We start from the raw sequence: 12,978 nt of genomic DNA on the forward strand, positions 1-12,978 counted from the left end.
TATATATATAACTTTTTTTTCAGGTATAATCGCGTATAAATAAATTTATCAATTTTACTTTCTAGCATTTGTATATCAATGTGGATGCTCCCTAAAGTGATAGATCGATATCTATCTAGATCTAACAATATCCATCTAATATATCAAATAAAATAAAAAGCTAGTGATCCTGTAGATCGTCTATAAGTGTAGACTTTAACAGCCCAACGATCATTTATCGATAGGTCTCAATATGTTTATCGATAACTTTTATATTAGTGCCAAGTATGTCGCGTCGATTAAAGCCGTTACGCAGCATTCAGAATTATCGACCTTATAAAAGGAGCCAACAACATAACCATGCTAACGCCGCCTTTGTTTGCCATGCACTGAAATAGTTAAACTGTCAATGTGTGTAGGGATGGGTGGGAAAGGGGAGGCGCTATCGACTCATAATATACGAGCCAGAGCCACACTCAGAGTCATAGCCATTGCCAGAGCCAGAGTCATGCCTGCTCTGCGTTCCATGCTCCATGTGATGTTTTGGGTCTGGGTTTGGGTTTGAGTTCGAGCTTGGGTTTGGGTTTAGTGGCTACGTTGCCGCACGCACGCTCCCTGGCAGCTGGTGTGGCCCGCCTGGCAGCTTTCCACGGAGCAACTGAAAAGGCGAATCGGAAAATTCACAGGCAGAGAAGGCAACAACAATAATCACAGCAACAGCAGCAGCAGCAACAACTAATGTGCGCATGTGACAGGGTTGCCGACGAGTTTGAGGCTCGTCGCTCGCTGCTCGCTATTTGATTCGGCTCGGCACGAGGGCAACACTGGCTGACTAGTTGGCTGGCTGACTTGCCTGCTTTGCCTGACTGCTTGTTGGCCTGGTCCAAAGCAATTCAGTACGAACTCTGCACTTCGCACAAGAAGACAACACAGCGACACCGACAACGACAACTACGACGACTACAGCGCGGCCAACGACAAAAAATACGTAAAATTCTGATAAAGCGCCAAAGCCAAAGCGAATCACTTCAATTTCATTTACGCGCCTAGTGCGAAATTTCATAGAACATTTTTGATATCGAGCGTTGTTCGGTTAGTTGTGCATTCAAAATGTGGAACTGTTACTACCAACTGCAGCAGCAGAGGCCGCACTAGAGGGACCTGCTGCACCTGCTGCCCCAATCAGCTAATCTGCCAACAACAACAACACCGTTAACAACTGGAGAAGCAGCTACAAAATAAAAGGCGCCAAAAATCAAAAGAATTATTATAGCCAAGGAATTCCCCCAATTACCTGCAATGAAAACAATGAAAATGTGGACTGAAGCGAGCAACGTGAGTAACCTGATCCTTAGTCAATGATCACACACACACACACACACACACACACACACTCATGCACGCATACACACAGCAACCCTGGAAGGAGTAGCTTTTGCCTCACTGATGATAATGATGCGATAGTTTAGTTCTTTTGTTTTGATTATTGAGCTTCAGCAGCGTTTACGCTTTGTCTGCGCTTCTTCGTTGGTGTGCGTTTACCGGTCGAGGCAATTGAAAAGCCATTTGGGGAATGCCAATGGGCACAGCTGCTCGGCCAGGGTGATGGAGGAGGGGAGAGGGCAACGTGGAAGAGGAAAAGACGTTGGCACGCATCACGTAGCCACTCAGCAGGCAGACACGCATAGCATGCGTCGCTGCTGACGTCGCTGTTGCCGTCGCAGTCAACATCACTATCAATTCGCATGCTCATTCCTCCATTCGTTCGCCATTCACCATTCACCCATGCTTCTTCATTCCCATGTCGAGGCACAATCGAAGCAATGTAAACAAAAGCCAACGGCAAATATTTTTTTCTTTTCTTTCAACTTGTTTTTGCTTGTTCTTCTCAGCAATTAAATGAAAGTTTTCGATGAGGTGCGACCGTGGAATGTTCAGGGGCTGTGCGGGGCCAGCGAGCCAGCGCCAACTGGGGGTGGCACCGCATTGCCGAAGCCGGCGAGCAAAACAAAAACTGCAAAAATGTCATACGTCGCCCATTGTGTGCGTGCTATGCACTGCACTGAACGAGGTGGTGCGCTGCGGGGCGGTGTGGTGCGCTGCGGGGCCGTGGGCCGTGGGCTGTGTGGAACGGCAAATGGAGGATGGCCAATGTATGTGTGTGTGTAGGCCGTAAATCGGGTCGGGGTCAGGGGGTGTAGGCACTGTCTACACACACACACACACACACACACACACACACGCACACCCACACGCGTATACCACACATACATTGGCATTTAAATGTCAGCATCTGCAACTTTGCCATGTGCGGCATCTGAGTCTTAAGTACGCAATATTATATCTTGACTCTATATGCATATGTGGTATTAGGAACTTATACTTAATAGCAGCTCAATGAGTTAGGATTGCGACTTTTATATTTTGGTTACCTACCAATTTTCATTAACCAAATCTATCTTATAATGGCATTTTTTGGTTCTTCACCTCCCTAGATATTCGATTGGTTATGGACACATTTTGTAGTAGTCAACCTTACACACAAGCCTGCTTAGGATTCTAGACTTACTAGACATACTTAGAATGGGAATATAAGCATATGGATAGATGTATTCACACTTATAGTATACTGAAAATACCATTCCATTCACCCTAGATTCACAGAAATATTACGTATACAAATTAGAATATGTGGTATATGTATTATATATTGTTAAATATTACATATTCATACATATATTATAGTAATACAGTAAAGCAATTTCTTTCTGATAATGATAATTTACAGTTATTTGGAATTATCCAAATACCTAGGATAACATACTCATGATTTCCAAATTAATTCACTTCGTATAACTTTTTGAGCTACAAAATGCCATTTAATAATTTCCCATTTTACCCACATACATTTCGCTATATTTCTCAGTTCACGATAGCCCAAAAGTGGGTTTAAAGATCTTTGTAGACTCCCAACTTGTCGAAAATAAACACAAATAAAACAGAAAACTCCATCAACTGTAGCTAAAGTCAAGCATAGTTGTGATCCAATGCGAATATGGGTACGTACACATGTATGTATGTACATACATACATACTTATGCATATTACTCAGACATAGTTAAGTAAACTACACCGTTAAGGATCAAACATACTCCGATGTTTGACTGATGTAATTAAGTCCACTAATTTCGTTTGAGGGTAAATCGATAACAATGGTGACACTTATGATAAATCGCTCAATATGTGTTATAGATTCGAATCCGACAATGCTTATCTTGATTTGTATCAAATATAAGAACTAGGTATTTTGTTTATAATCACATACATAGATAAGCACATACATACATCTATATGTATGTACATATGTACATAAGTATCTTTAAGCATATGCCACAAGTTGAATGAACTTCGGCTGGAATAAAGCGAACAAAGTTGATTAGGGAAGTTGGCTTGGCTGATTTCTAAAGTGGTCATAAACAAAGATGCCACTTGTCCTTGACACAGTGACAGGCAACCACAACAAAGTGCACACACACACATATACACACTCATAAGCACATACATATGCTCGCTTAAATATGTATATGTATATTGTAACAAGCATGACTTGCGCTTGGGCATTGAACAGCAACAGCAACAGCGACGGCGACGCCGACGCCGACGCCGACGGCGGGAGACGACGCGCCGTCAGCTCTCACACCCCAATGGAGATGGAGCACATTTCATTATCGGTGCCTGTGGCCGGGTCGCTCATGCAAATGCCTCCCGCTTTTGCATAGCTTAGGTCAGTTTCCGTGCCATAAAAAACCAAACAGCTGCAGCCGCAGCAGAACCCTTCTTTCTTTTTTTTTTAGCCAGCCGCACAAATACGCACATAAAAAAGTATACATGTACATATAAGGGCATTTAACGGTTTTATGTGTATTTACCATTAGGCTTTCAATGGGCAATAATAATGGGGGGCTGCTCTTTGCGGCCGGCCATAATTTATTGGCCACTTGTTTCTAAGCAGTGACAGCGTCAGGCGTAGCAACCTGCCGCAACAGCAACACACTCACACACACACACACACACATACAGGAAGGCGCACGTATGTTTGTATGTGTTTACATACATAGCAGTACTATGAATGAGCGAGTGAGCAAACGGAGTGAGGAGTGAGAATTGAATGGCACTCGCTAATAAGCATCAAGAGCAGACACAAAAGGGCAAAAGCAAAACGAACAGCCACAGCAGCGACAGCAATAACAACAGCAACGGCAACAGCTGAGACTAGAGAGGCCGGTCAGGCAGCACGTGCTAAACACATTTAACGGCGACGACAACTACAGCAACAGCAACAGCAACAACAACAACAATAACAAGAGCAATAACGATAGCGTTGACAATGGGACGCGGTGCGGGGGGTACAAAAACGATTAAATTAAAAACCAAAACAAACTAAAGAAACGAGCAGCGCCACGCGAGACGATGACAACAACAAGGAGAGATACTCGCACAACATGTTGAGTACACCAAAAAAAGAAAAAAAAAAACACAAGCAGCAGCTACAACAATAAATGCGCATAATAAACGTCAATTTAAAATGCTAAAAGCTCAACAGCGACGTCAGCGCAAGCAGCGCAGTTAGCGACGGCGCAGTCGGCGACAATAATAAAAAAAAAGGCGAATCGCCAAAAGTTAAGAAGAAAATACAGCACACATACAGACGCACACAAACACACACACAGTGGGAGACATGGTGACGGCAGCGTCGAACGATGGAGGCCAAAGTAAGCAATAAAAAATAACCCTTTTTCCGGTTTTTTGTTTTGCTTTGCAGTTTCTAATCAAGAGAAAATACATAAAAGCAAAATTGCCGTTGCGGCGACAGCGACGGCGGCAGAGGCAGAGGCAGCAGCTGACTGACTGACTGACTGAATGACTCTGAATGACTTTGTTGTCAGGCCGCTTCGGCACTCGCTAATTCTTTTGGCATTTGCCACACGCTCTAATATACATACATACGCGCAAGTGTATGTGCTGTGTATGAGTGTGTGTGGGTACTTGAGTACATAATTCATAGCAGCTAAAAGGGATTCCCCAATCTTTGATTGCTTACGCCGCTCGAATCCTTTTCACTCTGTAAACTCATTGAAAAGGTAAAGAACAGATTAAATAAAGCTGAAATGAAAGAGTTTCTTTGCTTAGTTGGACCAATTAGCGTGCGCAATCCGACACATACATTTGTACATACATCGGTCTAATTGAGAGTGGGCTTTAGAATAATCGTTTTATATAATATTTATATAAAGTCAAATCAAGCTACTCTGAATGCAAGCATTTTAAAGCCAAACGCAAGCTACATAGAATAACTCCTGTAAAATTCGAAACTGACATCTAATTGGATTCACTGTGCTGAACAGACTCATTGAATGGGTGTCCCCGAATCAACAATTGGCACTGCTCGAATTTCACAGTCGTCGTAGCCATCGCAGTCAATGAAATATTCCCTCCCTGATAGCTTACTACTAATACTACGACTACATCAACAACAACAACAACAACCAATAATAGCAGTGAGCTGCCCAGCTAAATGCCAAGAGCAATAAAACAATAAAAATCATCTCACAGCCATTTACATAGCGATCAAAACAGAAAAAAAAAAAAGAATAATGATAATAATAATAAAATAAATAAAAAATTCAAGCACATACAGATGGCTTGGCCCTCGTTCCGTGACCGGGTCGCCGACGCTAACAGCAACGGCGATGTCAGCGTCGACGTCGACGTCGATTGCGATGCCGGTATCATAAATAATTTCGATTTGACTTATATTATTAGCTAAATAAATAAATATGAATGAAAAGCACACAAACAAACAAACGAGTGAACAACGAGAGGCCGAGGCATGAATGAATAAAAGACAAGCCGGCGCCACAGACGTCGTCGTCGACGTCGCTGCCACTGCCGCTATCGCTGTCTCAGTCGCTGTCAACGCCAGCCGCGCTGCTTAGCGTGAGAAAAACCATTCAAATTGTCAAACGAAATCGAATCGAACGAACCGCCGGCCCATACGTAATTTTGTTTCTCTATTAAATGACAAATCAAACCCGCCAAGTTATTGACTCGATACGAACAGCTTTAAAATGATTGAGCTGAAAAGACCATGGTCAACAATCCCATTTTATTGATATTAGACAATTTTTCAATCATTCCTGTTGATAAATATTATAGCTCTAGTATGCTAAGACATAAACAGATCTTTTAAGGACTAAGGAAAATAAACATTCTATTTAGAGATTGGCGATGATATGGAACTGAAGTTTACCTATAGAGGAGAACTTATAGAGTGAAGACTTCCTCTACACATATCTGACTATTTGACTTGCGGATGGAGCAAAGTTTAGCGAACCACTAAGATCTAAGACCTTGAATTTTAAATATATTAGTTATTTGCTTTACTCTCTGTCGTGCTGCTACTGAGGTCAATAGAGTTTTTTGACATTATATTTATATTATTTAATACACAGCAAGCTTCAAGCAAAGGCGCCGCTGTTGCATGTTGCATTAATCATGATTTGGCCACTATGCAAACATAACCTCATTTGCCAGCCTTCATGTTGTGGCAGTGCGATACTTAACAGCTGTTCCATTGTTGCTGATACTGTTGTTGTTGTTGTTGTTGCTGCTGCTGTTGCCCCTGTAAGGAGCTAGCTGTTAAGAGGCGGCATCGCAACTGCAACTGCAACTCGTTTCCAGGCCCGCGCCCACCTCCTTAACCACTTGCCATTCATACGCCGTGGCGCACGAAATCGCGTATCAAAACAAAAAAGGCAACGACAGCAGCAGCAGCAGCCGCGGCAGAGGTAACGGCATCGGCAACGACGCCGCAGTCACTGTCGACGTCGACGTCGTCGTCGCTGTTCTGAGCACAATTAATAAATTATAGACGGCGTTGGCAGACATTGTCCAAAAGGCAAAGCAAAGCACAAGCACAACCAGCCACCCAACATAGCGTCACGTGTAGCGAGAGAGTGAGAGAGAGATAGGTAGAGAGAGACGGCAAGTGTGGGCGAAGGGGCGTGAGCAGAGGAGAAGCAATGCTGTAGTGGCGGCACGCGAAACCAGTGATCAAAACAAAAACCGAAAAAACGAATTTATCATTACAATTACAACAAGGCAAAGGCAATAAAATTAATCAGCAATTCAAAAACTGCAAGTGGCTGTCGCAGTTGTTGTTGTTGTTGTTGCTTTGGCTGCTGTTGCTGTTGTGGTTGGTTTAATAACCCGAAATAATCGCAGCCAACGCTCAGAGGAGCAAAGGCTGGCGCGACTCATGTGCTAGACAGAGATGCACATACGCGTAGAGCAGACGAGAAGTAGAGCAGAGACGGACGTTGCCGTCGTCATCATTAAAACAACATAAAAAGTAATAAATAAATATGAGTGTGAGCGTGTTTTGTATGTTGGAGTGCTGTGTGTATGTGTGTGTGTGTTTGTGTGCGTATGTATATGTTTGTCTGAGAACGAACGACCTTCAACTTCCTACCCCTGCTGAGCCGATGACGGTGGCTACCTGTCTGTCAGCGTCAATGCTTGCGTCGCTGTCGCCGTCAGCGTCTCTGCCTGTTGACATTGATAGCTTCAACTGTAAACTTATACAAAAGCCATAAAGAGGTCTAGCAAAAATGCGAATGTGAGTGCGCGAGTGTGAGTGCGAGCGGGAGAGCGAGAGCAAGAGCTAGCATGTGCAAGTGCAGAGCAATCAGCATAAATTAAAGTCGAATGCAACATGTGACTCTGTCTGAGATTTTTCGGCTGATGCTGCGCGACTTTGCAGTCGCCGTTGTCGTCTGCGTCAGCGTCAACGGCAGCGTCAGCATCGGCATCCCTGTTGCCACACTAAATATTTTGCATATGCAAATGCAAGCGTGCACACACACACACACACACACACTCACATAATCGGATTGGTAATGCACCTTGCACGATGACGACGACGACGACGACAACGTCGCGAATTCGAACTTGTTTGAAGTATTTTTTGGCCCACAAAGAGAGAGAGGCAAGGCAAGGCGAGCGCGACAAGAGCACTCGCGCACTCGTGAGTTCGCCGCAACAACAGCAACAGCAACTCGACAGCATGTTGCATGCAATAAGGAGTTAAGCAAAACAACAACAAGCTGAATGGAGCTCGCTGCCAGCAGCCAGCAGCCAGCATCCGCATCCCGTTGCAGGCCACTGAGACAGCAACAGCGGCGTAAACAAATTAAACTAATAAGCGCAAAAAGGAACAACGAACGTACCCATAAAGTAAAATGCAAGAAACTGCGGTGCATTGCCAGCTGCAGCGAGCTGAGGCAGAGGCAGCGACGTCGCCGTCGTCGTCGCCGTTACTGGCACAGCTTGGACTGTCGAAATCCATTATAACCTCAATCGGCAATCGCATTTCTTCGTTCGAGTGGAGCGCAACATAATACGCTGCTGCTGCTGTTGCTGCTGCTGGTGGACATAAACCACGACCAGAGCCAAAGACAGAGAGAGAGAGAGAGTGAGTGGGAGAGAGAGAGCAGCTGGAGTGGGTGGTCGGTCATATGTGTAAGAGTGCATCAAAGGAGCGTAATTGGCAACTGGTATGGCAACTGTAAAATCATCAAAGCTACTGCTGCAGCTGCTGCTGCTGTTGCTGTTGCTGCTCACAACTGCAGAATAAAGTTGTTGCTGGTCACAAGCTTTTGCTGTTGGCCAACACTAATCCGCCTGGGATATGCAGGACAGGCAATCAGAATGGGAATAGAACAGTAGCTGGCTTGAGTATTGGAAATTAAAATCGAGACACAAAACAAGGATACACACCAAAGAGGATCTGTGTGCTCCATTCAGGGCTTAAAATACGAGGGGGTTAAGTAACTTAGCCTTAGGTTCTCCTGACTGTCATTAGCTTGCTGAAGTAGATGAGAATTCTTAATACTTCCATTCCATTCTCTATTATATTTTTTATTAACTTATATATAGAGTTAATTCCTAATTGGTATTTTATTTGAATATATGTATCTAAATTAATTGTTATTCCAGAAACCATTGTAAATTGAAAATTTATTGTTTTCAAAATTTTAGGTAAATTAGATTATGGGACATATGAACTTTTCGGTTAACTATAGAATTATATGTAAGTTTATCCTTTCGTATATCAGTTCGACTAAATACTAATTTGGCCCATTTAGCATATTCCCATAAAATTACAATGGAAACCTACCCGGCAGAGATAATAATAGATTAATGATACCGAGCTCATAAGCCCATTGTGACTAGGTCACTTCAGCAACTTTGTGTGTCATGTCATGTTTTTTTCAGACACTTAAATATAGGCCTACGTATATGCTAGTTATGAATACTTTTGGCTACATCTATGTATTTTAACATTTTAGTCAATTTTCTCAATACGATATATGTATTTGTGCACCTGATTGCACTCATCAGCGATCTGCGTTGCCGCCTCCAACTGGAATGCTATAGGTCGGGCCGATAGACAAACGCACGATCGTTTCAACAGACTGAAATATCCAAAACAGCAGAGCGAAAATAGCCAATCGCATACACATTTTGTTGTTTTGATAATTTTTAACTCGAGTGTCGAGTCGAGTTGAGTCGATTGGAATCGAGGCGAGGCGAGTCAAGCGTTGTGTCGAGTCATCCATCAGAGGGGCAGAAACAACGACAACAACAGACATCGCGCCGATGACGACGACGACGACGACGACGACGCCGACATCTCCAAAAATAATGCCAGATACAAAGGCAGCCACAGGCACAGCCACAGCTAGAGCTACAGCTATAGAGCAACTGCAAAGCATTAACAGCACAAGGCCAACAGCTGGTCTCTCTGTCCGGTCTGGTCTCTGGTTTTTCGGTCTGTTGTCTCGGGGCTCGGGTCGTCCGCGTCTGTTGGCGGCTGGCGTTCCGTTCCACATTCATCTGCGACGAACCTGCAGCATTTTAGTGATATTTTCGAATAACTAGCACACAGCAGCAGCCGAACATGTTTAAAGTTTTTCGGATGCGACGGCGAGCAACAACATCAGCAGCAGCACACACACACACGCACACACACTCAAGTAGCAAACTGTAATAGCAAAATCTGCCAAATACTTGGCCGCCACCCCCGGTGGCAGAAGCCCATTACCCGAACCGGCACTCGGCCAGCAACGTCGTCGTCGCCGCCATCGTTCACCAATTTCATTTCAACATGTTTGCAGCAGCCAGAGCTAAGAGCTAACAGATCTCGCATCCAGAGCCGCTGCTGCTGCTGCTGCTGCACATCCATTCAAACGAAAAAGTATCTTAAATTTTTGTTTGCTGTTGCCGCCGCCAACCCCTCTCATCTACCCCTATGGCAAGCACCCCCGCAGCCGGTCCAGGCCCTTGTCGTTGTGCGCTCTGCTCCGTAGTTTATAGTCTTACTTTGTTGGTTTTCTACCCACAAGTCTTTCTCTTTTTCGTTGTCGTAGCAGCAAAAGCAGCAGCACAGCAGCAGCAAAAAACCGAGAGAAAAAAGAATTTTTTATAGGTATTATTTCGTTCCCACATACGCGCCGAGGCAAGCGTCAGTCAGTCAGGCAAGCGACGGCAAGGCATGAGGCAATGGCAAAGGCACAGCACAGCACAGTACAGGCAGAGCACAGGCACAGGCAGAGTTAGTGGAAGAAGAAAAAAGCGGAGGCGGAGGTAGAGGCAGAGGCCGTGACAGCGTCAGCGCATGTACAGACATACAAAACTCGATAGTAACAGGGTTGTCAAGTATTTTGCTAACTTAAGAGATATTTTTCTATTCATTTTCTGTTAGATTTCACTCTTCACGGAAATATTAAAGTATATGTTTTCAAATATTACATACAAATGCATATATCATTATTAATAGAAATGTATTTATTACAATTTTCTGTTTTTATTTGTTACAAGTATATTTTGTTATGTAGTATCATTTACAAGCTAACAAAACTACAAAATGCGAGTATCTAAATTAATCATAAAAGAAAAATATATTCTGGTTAACATGAAATTTACAAAGTCCATATCATCGACGCCTACAATGTGAATTCAATGCCGAAGGCATTTTGAATGCTTGACAACCCTATGTACTTATTTTGCTGCGCTGCTGCTGATGTTATGCCGCCTGTCTGCCAGCCAGCCTGCTTGCCTGCCTGCCCCGGCCCCGGCCCCGTCCCCTGCTCTTAAATCCCCTTCACAACGACGAACCGCCTGACAGCGCACACGATGCGCCGCACAAATATCGTATCGCATTTACTCGCCACTCGTACCAGAGCCAGAGCCAAAGCCAGAGCCGTAGCTACATACATACATATATATTTTTGTAGGTTATGTGTATATAACAAAGGCAGCAGTGTGAGTCAATTGCGTTGCGATTGTGGGAGAGGCAGCCGAGCGAACGAACGAACGAGCGACCGAACGTCGCGTCGTTCCAACGAAACGAGCTCTGGCTCCGGCTCTCTGTATATATGCATATACATATGTGTGTGTGTGCTTGTGTGCGAGAGGGTATGAAGTCTATGTATATACAGTGAGAACTGCCTGAAAATAATGCTGTGTGTTGTATCGACGTTGTGTGCACGCTATGCACAACAACTCGAGTGCCGACTGTAGCTCACTGTACATAAAATGTTAAAACTCTGATTATGACGATGACGTTGAGCAAGAAGAGAAGAGGGACAAGAGGGCAGAGAGCATGGGCATTGGCAGCAACGACTGCGGCAGAGCGGAGCCAGTGCCAGAGCCAGAGTCGGAACACACACACACACACACACACACAAACACAAAAAAGTTTCAAATGGAAATTTTGAATTAATGAACGAAACGAAACGAAATGAACTAAACTGGTTTCATTTGTGCGCTGCAGCGCTGAGCCGCTCTGAGCTGAGCTCTGAGTTGTTTTTACCCTCCTGCCCACTGTCCGCTCTTGTATTGTTGTAGTTATTGTAGCTATTGTTGTTGTTGCTTAGCTGTCGCTGCTTTGCTCGCTGTGCCGCTTTCTTGCGTTGCTCAGTTGAAAATATTTTCGCCTCGAACGAAAGAGGCTAATTAAGCCAAAGGAATTTCTCTGCAATTTTGTGTGCCGCCGTCGCCGCCACACACAACACAAGCAATTGAGCTTTGAAAACTTGCTGTCGTCTTTGGCACAGCTGAGCGCAGCTTTTTCTAGTTGAAGTAGGAAGTGGCTGGATGCTGTATGTTGCGGCAGAGAGCAGAGAGCGACAGGCATTTATTTAGCAGCGATGTTGGCGACGCAGTTAGAACATGTTGGCTGATCGGTTTTCTGTTTGATTGCCTCAACGTCGCCGTCGCCGCAAATACGCACACACACACATTAACATGTTTATGTGGGCATGTACGTACGTTTTTCGCCGTACATTTGATTTTGCTTTGTTTTGATTTCGGTTTTTCAAGGCAATCAGGTGTAATATTTTTTCATTTTGCTCCGATGATCGCTGTGTGTTTGCGTCTCGGTTCCAATTGAGCGCCTTTTATCTTTGTTCAAATGGCAATGTTTACGAGTATCTCTCTGTTATTGTTGCCGCTTGCTGCTACTGCTGCTGCTGCTGCTGCTGCTTCTGCTGCGAAAAATAATCTAGCAAAGCGGAAATGAACGGGAAGGCGATCGATCGAGATTTTGAGATCGAGTGGTTCGCTCTCGAACAAGTGCAGCCGCTGCTTGGAACGTGTTCTCTATGGGTTCGATTGCCGTTCAAGCTGTGCCAATGTTTGTTTTCCTACTCTCGCTGATTGTTCCTGGCTCCTCTCTCTATAATACTGTGCGTTGGCAACCGCAATTGTTTCCTGTTTGACTCTGAATGCTCCTCTTATCAGTATCAGTTGGTAGTGCTTTGTTCAGCTGGTCAGGTCAGAGCTGCCTCCTCAACAGGTTGATGGGTCGCATTGTTACGTTGCACTTGGGGAAAGCCCAAAGACATAACATGCAATATAAAGATAGTATGTACATAT

The 12,978-nt window shown here is 44.3% G+C and overlaps 1 protein-coding gene across 1 annotated transcript in view; it reads left to right on the forward strand.

The window, feature by feature from the left end:
- The first annotated feature begins 812 nt into the window (after positions 1-812).
- Positions 813-12,978, forward strand: part of tara (SERTA domain-containing protein 2 taranis) — a 35,688-nt gene continuing 23,522 nt past the window's right edge. The window contains exon 1 of the mRNA XM_089260203.1: positions 813-1,314. Coding sequence (XP_089116329.1) covers positions 1,279-1,314 — 36 coding nt within the window. The 5' untranslated portion in view covers positions 813-1,278. The remainder of the gene's footprint in view (positions 1,315-12,978) is intronic.

The sequence above is a fragment of the Drosophila navojoa genome, chromosome 2 (assembly GCF_054131105.1).
Source record: "Drosophila navojoa isolate 15081-1374.11 chromosome 2, UAZ_NAV_1.0, whole genome shotgun sequence".
In the NCBI taxonomy this organism is placed as follows: domain Eukaryota; kingdom Metazoa; phylum Arthropoda; class Insecta; order Diptera; family Drosophilidae; genus Drosophila; species Drosophila navojoa.